The sequence below is a fragment of the Carlito syrichta genome, unplaced genomic scaffold (assembly GCF_000164805.1).
Source record: "Carlito syrichta isolate Samal-C Ts95f unplaced genomic scaffold, Tarsius_syrichta-2.0.1 Scaffold307155, whole genome shotgun sequence".
Lineage (NCBI taxonomy): Eukaryota > Metazoa > Chordata > Mammalia > Primates > Tarsiidae > Carlito > Carlito syrichta.
The window spans coordinates 258,316-277,290 of record NW_007251251.1 but is presented as its reverse complement, the minus strand read 5'-3'; the positions used below and the strand labels follow the sequence as shown (position 1 = coordinate 277,290).

General features: G+C 50.9%; 2 protein-coding genes across 2 annotated transcripts in view; both read right to left on the bottom strand.

Annotated features, from left to right (window-relative positions):
• Nucleotides 1-971: 971 nt before the first annotated feature.
• SLC35B1 (solute carrier family 35 member B1) lies at nucleotides 972-7,231 on the bottom strand. Its single transcript, XM_008063954.1, has 9 exons — nucleotides 7,007-7,231; nucleotides 6,244-6,347; nucleotides 5,526-5,656; nucleotides 5,234-5,264; nucleotides 4,512-4,669; nucleotides 3,470-3,596; nucleotides 1,957-2,063; nucleotides 1,637-1,790; nucleotides 972-1,195 (listed from the first exon to the last, which is right to left on the bottom strand). Exons 1-9 carry the CDS (start codon nucleotides 7,216-7,218, stop codon nucleotides 1,143-1,145), a joined length of 1,077 nt encoding a protein of 358 aa, XP_008062145.1. The 5' UTR covers nucleotides 7,219-7,231; the 3' UTR covers nucleotides 972-1,142.
• Nucleotides 7,232-9,630: 2,399 nt separating this feature from the next.
• Nucleotides 9,631-18,975, bottom strand: part of FAM117A (family with sequence similarity 117 member A) — a 69,899-nt gene continuing 60,554 nt past the window's right edge. Inside the window, exons 4-8 of the mRNA XM_021715489.1 lie at nucleotides 17,814-17,924; nucleotides 17,260-17,394; nucleotides 15,967-16,168; nucleotides 13,835-13,985; nucleotides 9,631-10,811 (exon numbers count right to left, since the gene is read on the bottom strand). Of these exons, the coding sequence (XP_021571164.1) occupies nucleotides 10,511-10,811; nucleotides 13,835-13,985; nucleotides 15,967-16,168; nucleotides 17,260-17,394; nucleotides 17,814-17,924 (900 nt within the window). The 3' untranslated portion in view covers nucleotides 9,631-10,510. The remainder of the gene's footprint in view (nucleotides 10,812-13,834; nucleotides 13,986-15,966; nucleotides 16,169-17,259; nucleotides 17,395-17,813; nucleotides 17,925-18,975) is intronic.

Sequence of the window (18,975 nt, the reverse complement as noted above, 5' to 3'; positions counted from 1 at the left end):
GCTCACAATGAGAGGGGGCCCTTGGGGGCAGGGCTGCAGCGACACCTGGGCCCCAGAGAGCGAGGAGCCAGCGAGGCAGGAAGGAGGCCGGGCTCCCATCTGGAGAGCCAGGGGGCTGGGGCTGGCGAACAGATGGCGGAACGTCGCAGCTGGTGGAAATGCACTTTCATGTGTAAAGTTGGGTCCTCAGAGGATTGCGATGTCCCACTCCGAGGCAGCAGTGGGCAGGTGGCTCTGCTCTACACTCCGCCTTTTCCCCCTGTTGCCACCCAGACAACTCGACAGCGGCTGTGCCAGGGCTCAGCCACCATGCCTGCCGCCAGCACCCCTTTCAACAGGCAGAAGCTGGCATGGTGACATCTTGGCACAGCCAGGATGGCAGAGGACTGCAATGCTTTGGCAGCTGAAGGAGGCAGGGGAGTGGGGGGGTTAATCCAGCCTCCCTGGGTGGGCACCAGGTAGGGCTGAGAACAGACGGAGAGAGTGGGAGGGAAGCAGGAAAGCACTTTCCAGACCTTCCAGCATGTCCACAATATAGGCACTGGCCTACACTCTTGGCTGAGCCCGGCTGAAGGGAGTAAGGAGAGGGGAACTGGGAACATGGCAGACCCCAGGCTCTGCTGCATTTGACCCCAACCTCAAGAAACGTTTCTTAAGGACAGAACATCATTTTTGTGAAATATCTGTTCGTCAGAGCTTTAGGAGATCAGGTGACTTTTCCATTTCCTGGCTCTGACAGCCAGCCACCCGCCTCAGCACACTTAGAACCTCACCTGGCAGAACAGGCTGCAAGCATCCTACCATCTCTTCAGGTTCCTCCCTGGAAGCTCAGGCTTGGGGAGAGCTGCTCCCCAGGCATACTGACCACACCCAAAAGAGGATGCTTGGCTGGCGGGCACCAATGGATACCCTGTCCTCTCTGTTTGCCAGACTGTGCTCCAGGGCACGGAGCACAAAACTACCAGTGCCAGCTTGTTAAAATCCAAGCACTTATTTTAGAAGATGTGATTTTGCTTTGTTTATTTTTTTTAAAAAAAGACGAGAACTCAGTCCCTTGTCCCTAATAGTCCATCTTCCCAAGAGATGTCACTGTCTGAGATAATAACTTAAAGGTTCTTGATATGGAGGTAGTCTCTCTCTTCCTAGTGGGATGTCTTCTTGGCACCTTTCCCAAACTTGGCATCAAGACCAAGACCTACAGGAAGGAGAAAAAGGGCTCAGCTTTATTGGGGGAATGAAACCCACTAATGCTTGCGGTGGGGGTAGTCAGCCTTGGTTCTCCAGAATCGGGATTTTAAATAAAATAAATACAGCAAGACTGAAAGAAACTTAGGGTCAAAGCATCCAAGCTATTTCTCTCAGCCCATCCATAGCAGCAGTTAAACCAACAGAGGATATGCAGAATAATTCTGTGCTGCTCAAGGTCTGGAAAAATCCAAGTCACTGGAAGGAAACTACTAGGATGAAATGCACATTAGGAAGCCTGGGTTAGAGATTATGCTCCCTTTGCTCTTTTTAAAAAGTCTTCTCTAAAAAAAAATTATAAAATAAAATTTGTAAATCAATTTCTTAAATACACGAGTAAATCTTCGGGGGAAAAATACAGCTGTCACTGTCCCTGTGTGTGGCCACTTACCCAGGAACACCAGCACAGTGCCCACCCACTGCATGGAGCTGATGGGGTTGGCAAAGAGGATCACGGAGGCCAAGATGGTGAAGAACTTGCGTGTCGTGGTGATAATGGAGCAGGTCAGGGGACCGAAATACACAACCGTCATGAAGATAAAGCTCTGGAGACAGAGAAAGGTGGGTAGGGTGGGTCCTGGGTGCCGGCTGAGGCCTAAAGTCTGCAGTAGACTCGGCTAATCCTGCCACCCCCTTCTTCCAACCAGGCCTGTTCCTTAGGAACCGGCTGCCACAGCAGAGAAGCCAGGCCATCCCCTCTCAGGCACTCACCTGACCAAGGGCACTGGTCAGACCGAAGAGCAGGATGTTGTAGATGATGGAAGGGTACCTTTCAGCAAAGCTCAAGAATGCCCAGAGCTCCCCAGTGAATAGGATTCCTGGGGAGAAAGGTCCAAAGAGGAATGGTGCATCTTGTGGGCCATACTCACGCATATGTGCAAGCACACACACACGCACACACATGCACACACATACACACACTCCTGCACATGGCCTGTTAAAGTACCAGGGGGGTGTGTGGGAAATTGCACGGAGTGGTCTGTACTGTTTCATCCTACAACCTTTTCACATTTTTCTCTGATTGGAAAGACTAAAAAACTTGACTTAAAAGCTAATGAGGTCCTTCTACCAAAGTGACTGGAAACAGAGGCCCTAAGATGCTGCCCCACCCAACCCCAGCTCAAGGTGGCCCCTGGTGTTGGTCCCGCCAGCCATCAGCAGCCTCCTCCACCGGCTCTGTGTGCTGTACAAAAAATACTTTTGCCGGGCTCGGTGGCTCAGCCTGTAATCCCAGCACTTTGGGAGGCTGAGGCGAGAGGACTGCCTGAGCCCACGGGTTCAAGACCCGCCCGGGCAACTTGGTGAGCCCTCATCTCTATAATAAATAAAAAACTAGCAGGGCATGGTAGCGCACGCCTGCAGTTCCAGCTACCTGGAAGGCTGAGGTGGAAGGATCGCTGGAGCCCAGCAGGTCAAGGCTGCGGTGGCCGGGAGCGGCCACTGCACTCCAGTCTGGGCGACAGAGTGAGACTCCGACTCAAAAAAAAAAAAAACAACCAAAAAAACTTTTTACATGTGTCCAAATCAGAAATGTCAGGAAGCAGCCGGGCTCAGTGGCTCAGCCTGTAATCCCGTGCCTTTGGGAGGCCGAGGTGAGTGGATTGCCTGAGCCCGCGGGTTCGAGACCCACCTGGGCAGTGAGACCTCATCTCTACAAGAAATCAAAAAATCAGCCGGGCGTGGTAGCGCATGCCTGTAATTCTGGCTACATGGAAGGCTGAGGTGGAAGGATCGCCGGAGCCCAGCAGGTCGAGGCTGCGGTGGCCGGGAGCGGCCACTGCACTCCAGTCTGGACGACAGTGAGACTCCAACTCAAAAAAAAAAAAAAGAAATGTCAGGAAGCACTGATGTCAAAGCCAAAGCATGTGGGCCTAGACTGCATTTATGAAAACCCAAGTCTGTTTCTGGAGAGCACTCTACCTGGGTCTCGTTTCCCTCACGAGAGGGAACGTGACCAGAGACCTACATGCTTTACTACTGTTGTCTGCCTGGGACACCTTGTGCAGGTCTGTTCCCTATCACGCCTGTAACAAGCAGCAAGCGAATCCTGCTGGTGCAGGATTTTCCAGGGATGTTTTTCTGGAGCTGGGACAGAAGGGAATCTTGGACCCACGCAGGCCCTAGGCCTGGGCTAAGTGAGCAACTGGCAGCTTTAGGGCTTGCCTGTATGAGGGCAGTGTGCCCTCTGGTGACACACGGGAAGAATGACAGAACCACTCCTCACCAGCTCCCAGTAGCAATGTCGACCAGAGGTTGATGTTCAACATCATGTGGTTGGAGCCTGTTTGGTAATGCGCCCGCATGTGGTCCTGGGAAACGCCGGTCAGTCCGTCCAGGGTCAGAGACAACAGCTGGGAAGGAAATGGAACAACCTGCAGTGAGGTGGCAGCCAGGGCTCCTCCCTAACCCAGGACACAGGATTCTCACTCTCAGCCTTCGCAGAAAGTCCCTGCCTCCTTAAGACAGAGTCCACAGAACAAAATGTTGCCACTTGATGATGAGGGATGGAGGGCGGGGAGAGACCATGCTCAACCCCCATGCACTGGGCTGACAGGCCAACTGAGCCACACAGTGGTTCTGTAATCAGAGTCAAGCAGAAGGCCTACCACTTTTAGACACAATGCCAAGGCTGGCAAGCAGGGGCCTCAAACAGGCAGCGGAGAGCCACACACATCCCTCCATCATGGCTGGAGAAGGGCAAGCTAGTCCCAGCAGTTTGCTTCCTAGCTGGGAGTGCAGTGCTCCCAAGACAGGATTCTGTGGTCAGACTGCCTGGAATAGAATCCTGATTGCCACTTAAATAGCCATGTGACCATAGGCAAATGACTTAACCTCTTTGCGCCTCAGTGTCTTCATCTGTAAAATGGAAGTAATACCAGCTATGAGATTATTGTTGTAAAAATTAGTTAATATGTAGAACACTTGGAACAGTGTCTAATACTGTATTATTTTTAACTCTGGCTTCCAGGTTTCTTGGAAAGCCACAGTGAGACACACACTATTCCTTCCCTCTTCGCCATTAGGTCTCTGTGGCTTCATAACAGGATTTAGACACGGGTCTCAGCATTATCTCAGCTAAGTTGTAGTTAAACAGCTCAGGTTTCCCACCATGGCCTTAGCAGAGCCAGAAACCCTGCAGCAAAGACTACAAATGAGGGCCCAGGAGCACACACCCTCCCTTGAGCCAGGCTTTCTGCCTCCCTAGGTGGGGCTGTCCTCTGGCTCAGTCTGCGGGACAAGGCTGCCTCCCCCACAGGATCGCATACCAGGAGCAGCTCTCCATAGCCGACCGTGTGTTCTTCCATCCCAACCACCTTCTTGGGTTTGTACATGAAAAGAGCCACTCCAGCCACAATTAGTAACACACACAGGTACTTGGCCAGGGGGTACTTCTTCTTCAAAAGGGTCACCCCAAGAAGCATAACTACAAGGAAAAAACAGAGTGGAAAATTCAGGCACCCATAGGCATTGATGACCCCAATACCCTCCTCTCAGGAGCCAAGAAAAGACTCAGGGTCAAAAGAATGTCTGAGAAGGAAGGCCTAGAGTGGACTAGAGGAGGTGTCAGAAGACTGAGCAACAGAGTTGGGCAAGGAATAAGGCAGGGAAAAGGGAAAGAACAAAGGTGAAAGGTCCAGGAAGGGGGAAGGCAAGGGTGGAGACAGTGGGAGGGATAAGAGGCTGAAAGAAACACAATTAAATGGGATTTAGGGTGTCTGATGACAGTGGAAACACATGGGACCACAAAACGGTTGACCACATGAATCAGACTAGGTCAGTCTCTGGCTCCCACTAAGACTTATCAGCCTGTGCACACCATAGGAAGTGACACAGATGACAGGGTAGGGGGAAGAGCTGGAGGAAAGTCCCTGGAGAAAGCCATGATGGGATGATAAAACCCAGAGGGACACAGAGCGCTAGCAGAGAAAAAAGGAGCTTACTACAGGAAGAGCAAGGACAGAAGAGGGGGACCAGCTTCTTTGCTTACCTGGGATTGGCTTGCAGGATTTACCAAGGACCTGAAATTAAAGTCAGCAAATAATTTCTGAGCATCTGTGTTGTGTGCCAGGTACTGTGCTAGGTACCATGTTGATTAAGATGAGTAATCAACTTAATCTACCACCAGTAAACCCCACTCTGTGGCTCTATACACTCTAAATTCCTCAAACACACTCTCCAGGGCTGTTACCATTTTATTTAAGTCAAAGACCTGAAGGTAGAACCCTTAGTCCTTCTCAAACAATTTCTGAGCCATCCCTCATTCCACCCCGAGGTTTCACCTGAGTTGGGTAGTTGACAAACTGTAGTGCTGAGTTGCTGGAGACCATGGCACCAAGATAAGAGACGGAACAGGCAGCATAGAGCCAGCTCCGAGTACGATCCACCCTGGCAGTGTCAAAAAACTGGATCACTGGGAAAAGACAAAAAAAAAATTAAAAAAAAAAATACAAGAGAAACCTGGTGAGGCTAGGATGGACCACTAAACAAAGCTGAAGCCACATGAAAGGAACTTGTCTGTCAGATAAGATACAAGCTATTTTTGTCCTCTTAGGCTGGGCAATCTGCAAATTATTCAACTCTCCAATTCCACCTAAGCCTAACACAAGACCCCATGCTGGGTGGAAGTGGGGACCTCATTCAGTTCAAGAGACAGTCAACCCTGCTGCTAGTCCCCGGGACACAAAGAGAGAAAGCTCAAAGCATGCTTGAAGCTGACACACAAAGGAAAGTCAAAGGGAAAGAAAAAATGTTTTAAATATTTTCAGTGTAAATCTGGAACACAGAAGACCCATTCTCTGAACATTTCGGACTCAGAAGTTGGCAAAACTTAAGGAAATAATATTTTACCCCATTTCAAAGTCATGAGTTTTATAGGCTGCACAGAGAGACTGTGTGAGTATGAAAGGATCATTGAGTTAGACCTTAAGGTTGAATCGATGCCTGATACCCACGAAACAGAGGGGGCTGGGGGTACTCAATAAATTACTAAGTACTCACAGATCTTGGCAAACACAGCATTGATCACACATTGGATGAAGACCAAAGTTAAGGCAAAGGTGAACGTCTCCTGCTTGGCTCCCTCCCCATACTTTCCTCTTGCTCTAGGAGTGAAATGCATGAGAAAGAGAGGAGAAATTCGTACATTTAATTCACTGTCATCCAGCACATCCAGAGCCACTGAGAACTTTGAAGTTATCCTGCCTCTCTGCAAGTTGGAGTTCCCAAGGACCATGGGGCTCATCTACAAAAGGGTCTGATCTCACTGGATCTGGAAACTAGACATCCCAGGGAAAGAATATCCATAAAGGAAGGAGCTAGAGGAAACAAGGACAATTAGATGGTGAAATGAGGTATCCCAGGCAGGAGAAGAAGGCATTTGGGCTGCGGCAGCAAGGCCGAGAGCGAAAGAACAGGCTGTGTGTAAGAACCTGAAAGTTCCAGAGAGGAACCGACTCAGATCCTGTTTAGGGGTAGAGGTCTTAGCCTGCGAAACTCAAGGAAGCAACGGGGTAAAAGCGCTCAAGGATGAGAAGTAACCGGGTCCCGAGAAGGAAGAGGCCAATTCTGGCATTCTGGAATTTTGGGGCGGCTCAGCCGCGGCTGCAAAGGTAGCGGGGTGCTGGAAAGGCGAGAGCCGGGCGGGAGGACAAAAGGAAAGCCCGGGACCAGGGGTAGGAGCCCGAGAACCGTGCCTCAGGCTGGGGACAGAGGGCAGGGGTGGGGGGCAATGTCTGCGTTCCCGCCCCCGGGGGTCGCTCACATCTTCTCCTGCAGGATCCCATAGTAGAAATAGCAAACAAAGACGCCCAGGAAGCAGAGCGGCAGGCGCAGCCGGTCGGGCACCAGGGAGCTGCTAGAGGCCATGAGACGCCCGGACGAGCCGACCAGAGACCCGCTCACACCCGGCAGCGGCAGCGGCGGCTGAGGCGACAGCTCCAGCCGGACATCGCCGACCGGCGACAGGGGCCTCATAGGAGCTGCATGCGACCGCCTCCCGGTAGGGCCCAGCAGGCACCGCCAGAACTGCCAGCTCTGGGCTGCCGAGGGGAAAACGCCTCAGAGCCCAGCGTCCGTATTCTGGGAAAGAAAAATAGCCCTAGAACCTTGGCCCCATTACCGGGTTCCAGGGGAGCCAGCTGTCTCGAGGTCAATGCCTCGCCGTCGACATTTTTTTTCTATCAGGCAACTCCGAGGACGACTACGACCCGAAGCGCAACGGGGAGGGCTAGCAATACCTGGGCGTGGAATGATGACGTATAATAATGTGGAGGCTGCCAATTGGCTACGCTGTGCGAAGACTGACAGGTGGGAGGGGAAGGAGGCGGTGCGACCGACAGAGCAAATCAAATACAGTAGTCTTTCTCCCGGCCAGCAGCCAGGCTTCTGCTGGGTCTTAAACCGAGAAACTCTTATTGGAGTCTCAGCGCCCTCTAGCTGCTGCTCTGCGTCAGCGACTCTACCCGCTCTTAATCCAGCAGAGCGTTCAAGGTCTGGCTTTTGAGATGGGTCCTCCTCAGGCCCATCACTAGGCTTCCCAGGACAGTGCAGTGGCACAGGAAGGCTCTGCTAGATCACTTAAGCTAGGCTGGATAACCCGCAGGTGTCACCTAGGTACTGAGCCACAGTTCTCCCAGTCTGTAAACTAGGGATAATCTGTACTAGCTACCTTGTCTCCTCTCGACTGTCCTCAGGATCAAATGCTCTGAGGTTGGTGAAAGTGTCTTATAAACTGTAAAGTGTGCTGTGCAAGTTTAAGGTATTATTAGTCATTTCTCTTTCTCAACTCTGGTCTTATTCTTGCACACCCTGGAGGTGGAAATGGAAGCTACTGAAGTGAGTTTTCTTCAAGGTCTTACAACTCCCCAGCAATGCAGTAAATCCTTTCGTTACCCCCCAGAACCTTCCCATCAGTGAGCTCCTCATGGGATGCCTCCCCCATCCAACTATTGGGTCTCCACCTGCTGGCACGAATAGCCAGGGCAAGACTGACCCCAGGTCTTTCCACGACCACCCCAAGCTCCCCACTTAATAGTTGGTCCAAGTCTCTGGCCGCCTGGTGGCCTCTGGGCTGCTCTCTGGGTAGAGGCTCCTGCTTGTCCAGCAGTTTGTTTCTTTGGCACGACCTCAGGCAGAGGAAGGAAGCCCTGGGCAGCACCACACCCATCAGTCCGGGCCTGACTCACTACGGTGCTGGGGGTGAGCCAGACATTTTTCAGGGGGAGGGGTAAGAGAAAGAAGGGTCTGTCCCCAGCCTACTGTCAACTTGATATTAGTGGGGGACATATTTGCCGTCTGCCCCGTGGCTTACCCTCCTGAATCAGCCCATAACGCTGGGACTCTGAACAGCAGCTGGAGTGAGAGACCTGGGTTCTGGTCCTAGCTCTGCCTCTTCACCAGCTGGGACCTCAAACAATTCCCTTGTCTTCTGAGTCAGGTTTCCTCATTTGAAATAAATAAGAATATAATAACATGCAAGAGAACACTGTGGTTAGAAACATGGGCACTGGATTCAAATGCTCAGGTTTCCAATTCTGGCTCCTTCACTTCATATCTGTGTCTTTTAGGGGAAGTCATTCAACCTTTAGTCCTTCCCTCATACAGTGGGACTTACTGGGTGGCCATACTTTAATGACATTTTAGGTAAAGCACTTATCACAATATCTGGTGCTTACCAAGCCAGTGAATGGTAGTTGGAATAGCCTGGTTTAGGAGTCTGTTGTGAGATCTTATGAGACAATTGTACTTTTGGCTGCCCTTGGGGTAGTCAACTTTTCGCCCATGCAATGGGAATAATGTGTCTTTTGTGAGAATGCTTGTCAATTCCAAAGCACCATCAGAATGTTGGGATGGTTATTCCTGTTTTCCCCAAAGCCTAAGAGTTCCCTCAGGTGCAGCACTGCAGAGCCAAGAGGCTGCAGCAGGACAAGCAGTTTCTTTGTACCATCCAAACTGCACACTGCTGTGGGTACTCACGGAGGTGGGAGCAACTCCAAAGGGGCCAGGAGAGTCAACCTGAGTGCTACTCCCTGGTCTCGTTCCCCTTGCTGGTGCAAGGGACACCCACACGTCATCAGATGGCCTCCCCTTGGCCTTCTTCTTTTGTTCTCTGAAACTCACTCTTCCTAGGACACTTTTTCAGCCTGACACGAGAATGGGAAACTTGCCCATCCCACTTCCAGGTTACACCATGCTCTTCATTCTGGACAGCCTTTGCATGGGTCTGCTGTTCCTGTGTCCATGTGAAGTGTCTAAGCATGGTGTCCTGAGACCAGGAGCTCTGTGTCCGTCCATACCCATATGTGTTCCTTCTCTTGAAGACAAGGATCAATATTACACCCTCCATTTCCACCCCACTCCTCCCACCCCAAATATTGAACAGAACTGCAAGCTGCTGGGAATACTTATTTATTTATTTGGTCTATTAACACCAAGATCTGCAAAAAAAAACAACTTCTAAACACGAGATAAGAAAACTCGAACATTAACATTCTTCTTCAATTTTGTGTAAGCTCTGCAGTACGGAAAATATACAAACTTCAAACAGCTGCAAAAATAGTGTCTTTGGGAGAAAATAGAGTTTCTACATCGATACAAGAAAAATAGGCATTTTTCTAATCCAATCTAGCCCAGGGGCAGGGGGAAGGTGTGGTGTCACCATCTGCCCCCTGGAGGAATGCCCGCTCTCCCTCTCCCCACCCACCTGGGGCTGGGCAGGCCGGGCTGCTGCTTAAAACAATCTTTCGTCAGGGTGAAAGCGAGATGAAATGCCACTGGGGAAACACATGGTTCCTCCCTCTGCCAGCAGCTGAGTTGGTCAAGTGTTTGGCCCCTTAGGGCGGCTTTGGTCAGCTCCTCCGAGGGAGGGAGGTGCGGGAGGGGGTGAGGATGGGACCTGTCTTCTGGCCCCTCTTCCGTGACTGTGGAGGACAGGGAAGGAGATCGTGGCGTCCCCACTCCTTCGGTCATGGCCAGCTTGCTCCGTGACAAGAATAAAGGTCTCCTATGCAGTCATCTGACTGACACCCAGGGGGACTGGAGTCCTCTGGGTATGAGTTGTGGGCTTCCCAGTTGCTAGTGGGGAAGGCAGGTCCCCTCACATTTGGGGGGCCGGCGCCCATCGAGAGAGGACCTGGGGCTTTGACACAATAAATGAAAGTGCTCAAAGGCCGAGAGGGAAGGGCTCCTCCATCCCCCACCTCAGGGGAGCCAGGGAGGGGCCTGCCACCAAGGCACTGGTCTCTGTGGTACAGTGGGGGGTGGACCCTCAGACCACCAGGGAGCTCTGGAAAAGCACGGGCTCTTCTGATGGGGGCGTACGCTGCCATGGCTCGAATGGCAATGGGGAGGCTTTGGAGGTCTCTGGATCCTTCCGAGGGGGTGGCCTGGGACTGGCTTGGGGGAGGGGAGAGCCCGGGCTCGAGGGGCAGTTACGGAAAATGAAGCCCATGCTGGGGAAGAGGGGCTTCATCAAGCTGACGGGGCAGAAGGCCGAGCCGGTCGGGTTGAAGTGGACTTTGTTCTTGTCAGGACAGGAGGTCAGAAAGGTCAGGTCAGGACCTGGAGACCTGGAGGATGGCGATAGATACACAGAAACAGCTAATGAGAGAGGGCAGGAGGTATTCCAGCATCAGGGCAGCAGGGCAGCTGGGCCCCTGTTCAGGTGGGATGGCCATGTGACCAAAACCCCAAAAGGTTACATTCCTTAAGCCCTCAGCTCTCTGTTTTTAAAAAATATGGCTCGACCTCAGGAAACACACTTCAGCTAGAAACAGGAGGGATGGAAGCTACAGAAAGAACTTCCTGATTCCAGAAGAGGAGACCAAGGGATCTTTTCATCTGATAGATTTCTTTTTTTTTTCAGTTGGAGCCTCACTCTGTTGCCCAGACTGGAGTGCAGTGGCACACTCCCGGCCACTGCAGCCTCAACCCGCTGGGCTCCGGCGATCCTTCCGCCTCAGCCTTCCAAGTAGCTGGAAATACAGGCGTGCACTACCACACCCGGCTAATTTTTTATTTATTGTGGGGATGAGATCTCGCCAAGTTGCCCAGGTGGGTCTCAAACTCAGGCAATCCACTCACCTCAGCCTCCCAAAGCGCGGGATTACAGGCTGAGCCACCGAGTCCGGCTCATCTGATAGATTTCATCTGTGAATGGTGTTTTGGGGGCAAATCACTTGCCTGAAAGAAGAGATCCAGGCAAAGGGACCTTCTAAGATGCATTACAGCCTAAGCAGGATTTCTCAACTTAGCACTACTGATGTTTCAGGCTAGACAATTCTTTGTTGCAGGGTCGGGAGGGGTTGCTGTCCTGTGCATCGTGGGATATTTAGCAGCATCCCTGGCCTCTGCCCACTAGATGCCAGTAGTGACCCCGTCCCCCACCCTGCTGTGACAACTAAACATGTCTCTTCATATTGCCAAATGTCTTCTTGGGGGCAAAAATGTCCCCCACTGAAATCTACTGGCCTAAAGAACGTAATTCTTGAGCACATCTGAAAGAGTGATTTTTCAGAACTTTGCCTGGGAGCGCAGGATAGCAACAACTGTGAGAAGGGCTAGGGCTTATCAGAGGATCTGGGTTCACCTAACCCGGTCACCTTGAATGTGGGAAGAATCATCCCTACCCTCTGGTCATTGAGGAAGTGGAATGATAAGAGGAGGTGAGGTCAGCGAGTTCCTGACTCCTTGTGATTCCTAAGGTCCAGCCACGTATAGCGGGTAAGATAGCCCCTTGGAGTTGGTGGTCTGAGGCTTTCACATGAGAAGACGAAGATGTGAGAGGATGGGGAAGCTCTGCCCCTAGCGAGTCCCATCAGTCACCTTCTTTTTTACTTTTTATTGAAGCATAATATACACTCAGAGAAAAATGCACCCGGTGTACAGACTGATAAATGGATGACCATCTGAATTCTCAAGTTCTAATAGTGCCAAGGCCCGGGAGAAAGAGCAAGATGTGAGAAAGACAGAGATCTGGCACAGAGTGAGAAGGGGTGAGGGCAGTCAGAGGCCTGTGTGCTGGGTATCTAGAAAGGCCTGGGGTCCCAGAGGCGCCACCATGGCAAGGGGTGCCCTGACGGACAAGGGTTTAAAACAGTCCCACTTTTGGAGGGGTGGGGAATGGGCAGGAGGGAGGATGTTCTGGGTATGCACATGTGCACTTGAGGAAGGTGACCAGAGGAGACCCAGCAACACTCAAAGAATAAGAGGACAACAGCTTGATTCCTTGCCTGGGAAATCTGGGCGATTTAGAAGGGACAAAAGCTAGGAAGAGGAAAATATGGCAGAAGAATGGCTAAACATATGAGCTTCCCAGTAGGAAAGCTGGTAGAAGGAAGAGACCCCAGTGAGCTGTAGAATGCCAATCCCAGGAGATCTTTGAAACTAGCTGATGGATCAGCACTTCTGGTAGGGTTAACGCAGAAGCAGGAGGCTGGACGAGGAGACATTAAGACTTCTTCTGGCATTACAGGTCTAGGGAAGAATCAAGCTATAGCCTAATTTCCTCCAGTGAAATTAGGTTCAATTACTCAGGTTGCAATTACTCAGCTATGATGTGGATTGAGGAAAGGCACAAAAACCTAGGGTTGGCTTGAGCTACCAGATCTGGCCTCCTCCCTCCACAGCAACTCAGAGGACCTGGAGCCTTGAAGGGACACCAGCCAGCAGCAATGACAGCAACAAAAGCCCTGGTGAAATGTTTTTCTCTAGAACTTCTACTCTGGGTTATAAACACACCTTCGGCACTACCTGGGTGACTTCTCCCTCGATACAAATAGTGCTCTTAACGCACCAAACCCAGTCCCAGCTAACTCCTCACTCGCATGCCATGACTAAACTTCCTGGCTGCCCTTGGAATAACCAGCAGGAATCGCAAGTGAATGTCAAGCTGTCAGGGGGAAATTAAATGAGCACTCTGGTGCTTGCTGGGAGACTGTGTGGGCATCTGGAAAAGTCGGCTCTCAATTCTCTCTGCTAATGGGAGGAAATTGTAAAGAAATCAACAGAAGAATGGCTTCTGAATGCTCCACTCTGGTTTGGGAATATTCCATAGGCCTTGCTTGCAAGGACTGGAAATTTCTGTCTGGGAGTTCATGACACTGGAACCACTGCAGCCACAGGGTGAGGATTTGACTCAGGCAACTAGAAGCTGTCTAGGCTCTCTGTTGTACCCCAGTGGGAATAGAACTCTTCTAGCCTCTGACTGAAGAGAACTACTGTGTGTTCTCCGTCTATCCCCCTCATCTCCCTCTCTCTGATTATGCTCTAGCAAATTCTCACACCTTCCCCAGGAATAGGAAAAAAATAGAAGAAACAAGGGCTTAGGTTTCAGATATCTTTCCTTTCCAGCTCCTGCTGCACTTGTGGCTGGCATGTGGGTAGAGAGCAGGTTTCTATGGAGATAATGATAAGCAAAGATTTAAGTGCTCAGAGTAGGTAATGTCAACAAGTTTGATGATGGAAAAGCTGCCCTACTGATAATCTCAGGTTGACAACACCTCTGTGACGAGAAGCGCTGTCAGGTGGATAGCACAGGGCTCACCCTCCCTCCATGGCCCTCCCTCCTGCCCTGTCCCTGCGGTGTACTCACGTGGCCTCTTCAAACACACGCACTCTCTCACAGCCTTCTGGGGGCTCCCGCTTGAAGACATAGCTGTGATTAGGCCGAGGGGAGGCAGCAAAGGCAAGGACTGGAGATGGGCTTCCATCTTCGAGGGAGGCCAGGGGGCCTGGAGAGGAGGCTGTAGACAGAGTGGAGCTGAGTCCAGTGGAGGTGAAAGGAAGGCCTCACTTTTCCCAGCTCAGGCCTTGGGTGTAATGGGATGAGGCTGGGGGACATGTGGTAAGGGAGGTAGCAGTAGTTATGCAAATCCAGCTTGTTTGTTTCTATTCTATCTTAAAAACCTTTGAGGCAGCTTACAAAGTACACAACACATAAAAGAAATACAGCCAAACTGATGGAAAAGTAAGGTTCATACCAATTCTATATTCCCAGGAAGTAGACTAGGACCAGAACTCTAAATCTCAGACCCAAAGGAATCCTAAATGCTGTCTCTCTTTGCCTTCTTCCAAGACTGCAGCACCCTGCCTGCCAACATACCACAGCTTCTTCCTGTCCACAGTCTCGAAAGTCTATCCCTTCTTCCAGGAAGAGCTCTTCTCTGACTCAGAGAAGCAATCTTTACTCAACCCCACTTGTGGGATAAAATTCCTCTCCCTTTCCACACAGTGAATGTACTTTGCCTAGGCTGCAAATATTGACTTTATCTGTATTTCTCCTGCTTTTATTTCTTCTAAGTCTATTCTCTATTTACCTATGTGTATTGTTATATCATGCCCTTGGTCAGCCTACCTTGTGGGGTTGCTATGACAATCAAATCAGATGATACAGGCAACAGTGCTTTATAATCTAAGAATCATGATTAGGAGATGGGAATCCTATCTCATCCTCAGGGCACAGTAGAAAGCAGACATTTGGAATCAAAAAGTTTGGGTGGATTTTGGCTGGGCACAGTGGCTTACACCTGTAACCCCAGCACTTTGGGAGACTGAGGCAGGAGGATCACTTGAGGCCAGGAGTTCAAGACCAGCCTGAGTATACAAATGTAGTGGGACCCCATCTCACATAAATTTAAAAATTAACTGGGCATGGTGATACATGCCTGTAGTCCCAGCTATTTGGGAGGCTTAGGCAGAAGGATCCCTTGAGGTCAGGAATTTGAGACTGCAGTGAACTATGATCACACCACTGCACCCTAGGCCAGGTGAGAGTGAGACCTTGTCTCTTAAAATATAAAAGTTAGGGCTTTGGTCTGGGTCAAACTGTGTGACCTTGGACAAGAAACCACTTTTTCTTTTCTTTTTTCTTTTTTTTGAGTTGGAGTCTCACTCTGTCGCCCAGACTGGAGTGCAGTGGCCGCTCCCTGCCACCGCAGCCTCGACCTGCTGGGCTCTGGCGATCCTTCCGTCTCAGCCTTCCAAGTAGCTGGAACTACAGGTGCGCACTACCACGCCCAGCTCATTCTGATTTATTGTAGAGATGAGGTTTTGCCAAGTTGCCCAGGTGGGTCTCAAACCCGCGGGCTCAGGCAATCCACTCACCTCAGCCTCCCAAAGCGCGGGATTACAGGCTGAGCCACCGAGCCCGGCTGAGACTACTTTTTCTTAGTGTGTCACTCACAAGCACCTTGAAGCTTATTGCTGGGAATGAGCACAGTAGACACCTGAGCCGAGATTCACTGGCTTTCCCCTGCAGCTTGCCCTTGGCCAGCCTATTTCGTGGGGGAGTTTGAACCTCAGACAAGAAATGGGGATGGGAAGGACTGCCTCTTCGTATTCCAGTGAGGTCTAACTAAAAGTATAGGTGTGGAGACTTTTTTTAAAAAAATAGAGATGAGTTCTCACTACGTTGCCCAGGTTGATCTCGAACTCCTGAACTCAAGCAATCCTCTTGCTTTGGCCTCCCAAAGTGCTGGGATTACAGGTGTGAGCCACTGTGCTGAGTCAGGTGCAGAGACTTTATAAATCAGAATGTGATGTAAAGGACCATTATTATTATTGGAATAATGTACAGAATAAAGATGACTTATAAAGAAAACCTGGTTGGTTAGTAAGTGATAATGCCAGGCCTGAAGTTGAATAGAGGCAGAAGAGAAAGCAGACCCCTCCCCCACCCCCGCCTGTTCCCCAGGGTCAGCCTGGCTGCCTGGCCTTGCAGCTTACCTTTGTCATGGGGGGTGGATGCCAGCTCCTCCATGGCACCCCGGTGTTCCTCATGGCTGGCCCGGCCACAGGGCTGGGGGGATGCCAGAGGCATGGAGGGAGAGCTGGCAAGGTTGCCAGGCTCCAGGAGGAGAAGGGGATGATCACAGCTGCCACTCTGGGGAGGTGCTGGGGCACGGTGCCCATCCGGGACCTCAAGGATCTGACAGGAGGGGAAAGACTCTCAGCACTGCAGGGACCCCGAGACTGCTTCCTTGCAGTCCTCCAGCCATGATGCATAATGACAACAGAACACCATTTCCTCAAGTCGTGTATGTCCCTGGCCACCCCTCAATCTAGAAGACTTTCTCCTCAATTCTCTCACAGCACTCTGTTCTTTTCCCTAATAGCACTTGCAGTTCAATGTATAATTCCGTGTTCACCTGTATGACTTTATGTGTTGTGCCCACGAGGCTAGAAGCTTCATGAGGGCAGGGACCTTATACTTGCAGGGGTCTAGAACACAAAGATGAACAGTATATGTGGTGGGGGGGCACACAAGAAAGGCAAACTCCATGACCCTGTAGGTTGTAAGCCATTGCAGGACACGTATGCAGACGATGGCCATGCATGGAACATCCCACCCATCTTTAAAGACTCACTGGTGCTTGTACCTGCAGCTCACCAAATTGTGTGCATGTTTGAGTGTACATGAAATCCTGCATATGCTTAGATTAAAAATCTACTAGCAGGTAAATCATAAACTGGGGAGTGTGCCTATTTGAATTATATTAATACTGCCCAACTGGCATTCCCAGTTGTACTGTGTCAGTATAAAAATGTGCCTGAGACTGCAGAAAAGGTGGCATGTAATTCTGCCTGGGAGTGGGTAGGGGAGAAGGCTGAGCGGGGCAGCTGGGCATGAAGCCTGAAGCATGAAGATGTGCCACCAGGTAGAGATGGAGGGAGGACCGTGGGCAGCGGGAGCTGAGGGACAGGTGGTGCTGGAAACCATGAAGCTGGCAGTTCGACTGGAGAATGACACCTCACCTGTTCCTCCCCAATGGGGACCCTCCTCTGTCAGTCCTTGCTCCTTCTCTTTCCACAAAGCCCTCCCAGTGACACCCCATCTCTGCTGTCCCTGTGTGAAGTCCATTTGAGAGTGATAAACCCCACCTGTGTTCCTTTTGCAGGCTGGGGTATATATACTTCTGTTTACAGAGCCATAGCTTGTGAAGCCCCAGGTAACACTCTAGCCCCCCACATCCAGGCTCAGCGAGACACACTGTGGCGCTCAGGGCTGGCCACACTTACCCTCAGCAGCTCCTCTTCACCCTGCTCCTTCACAAACACCTCCTCCAGCTCTTGGTTGAGCCCTTCGAGGCTCCTGTGTAGGCAGGGGCTGAGTCTCAGGACAGGTGACCCTGAGGTGAGGCTGGGAGGGGATCCCTGGGGAGGAAACAGATGAAGCAATCACCTGAATCCCCACCAAGCCCCAGACAGTCATCTGTCCTGACCCAGGATAGTAGTCATGTCTACACAGCAGAACCAAGCAAGTGAATGGTGACTTGAAGACAGTCATGGATGGCAATAGGCCGACCTGCAGGGTTTTCTCTAATAGTTAGGCTTTGTGAGGTCTAGAGTGTGCTTTAGGGCCACTGCCTCAATGGTACAGGGCTGGAGGTGGAGGGGTAAGATACTCGGAACAGCAAGAAGCCCTTCCAGTGTCACTCGGCAAGTCCTGTCCAGACTGAAACTCACAAAGCACGCAGTGAGAAAGGGCTCAGGAACTGTAAGACCCAGGCGAGCTCTGCCCACCTGGGAACCTGCACGGAGGAGACACAGGGAAAAAGTTGGGGCACACATACCCTCAGTGCTCCCCGCACGGCGTGGTCCCCGGGCAGTGGGGAGCCCCGCTCCTTCTCTTTCCCCCCGCGGCTCAGCTTTGTCCTTTGCAGTTGTTGCTTCAACTTGGTAATCTAGCAGCACAGAGAAAGAGAGAGAGAGGGAGAGAGGGAAAGAGGGTGGGTAAAGCAAAGCAAAGTGTACTGGGTCCCTCCTCCCAGGTGTGGCTCCCGCCGGAGGCCCATGAAAATACATAAAAGGAAGACAGAAGTTCATTTTTCATCTCAAAATAACTCGTGATGTTAAAACCTGTGATGACAGCCTCTTTAGATAAGCTGGGTACCTCACTAACTAGATGGATCCTTTTCCAAAAAATTTAAAATATACAACACTGAAATCATTTTGTCTTTCACAGATTCCAAAGGCATGGACTACCACTCTATTAATAGCAAGGGAAGATGATGTTTCTGAATGCTGACAGCAGTTTGCTCCTCAAAGTACATTCACAACTATCTCAGTGCTCTGAAACCAGGAAGGGTGGAAATATTCTCCTTTATTTTAAAGTAGGCTACCCTAAGCTGAGAGCAGTAGCTCACATCCATAATCCCAACACTCTGGGAAAGCCAAGGTGGGTTGATCACTTGAGACCAGCCTGGGCAACAGAGTGACACCCCATCTCTACAAAATTTTTTTAAAAAATTAGCCAGGCATGGTGGTGCAAACCTGTAGTCCCAGCTACTTGGGAGGCTGAGGCCAGAGGATCACTTGAACCCAGGAGGTCAAGGCTTCAGAGAGCTATGATTGTGCCACTGTACTCTAGCCTAGGTTACAGAGCAAGAACTTGTCTCTAAAAAAAAAATACTGTTTTAAAAAAGTTGACTACAGGTTGGGCTTGGTGGCTCAGCCTGTAATCTCAGCACTTTAGGAGGCTAAGGTCAGAGGACTGCCTGAGCCTGTGGGTTCGAGACCCACCCAGGCAACTTGGCGAGACTTCATCTCTACAATAAATTTTAAAAAATTTAGCCAGGCATGGTAGCACGAGCCTGTAATTCCAGTTACTTGGAAGGCTGAGGCAGAAGGATCACCGGAGCCCAGCAGGTCAATGCTGCAGTGCCCAGAAGCGTGCCACTGCCCTCCAGCCTGAGTGACAGAGTAAGACCCTAACTCAAAAAAAAAAAAAGTTGA

Coding starts and splice junctions, on each gene's coding strand:
- SLC35B1 (XM_008063954.1), bottom strand. CDS start 7,218: ATGAGGCCCCTGTCGCCGGTCGGCGATGTCCGGCTGGAGCTGTCGCCT. Junction 5,657..6,243: donor TGCTGTGTTTGCCAAGATCT/GTGAGTACTTAG, acceptor GTCTTTTCCCAG/TGATCCAGTTTTTTGACACT. Junction 2,064..3,469: donor GACATTGCTACTGGGAGCTG/GTGAGGAGTGGT, acceptor CTTTCTCCCCAG/GAATCCTATTCACTGGGGAG.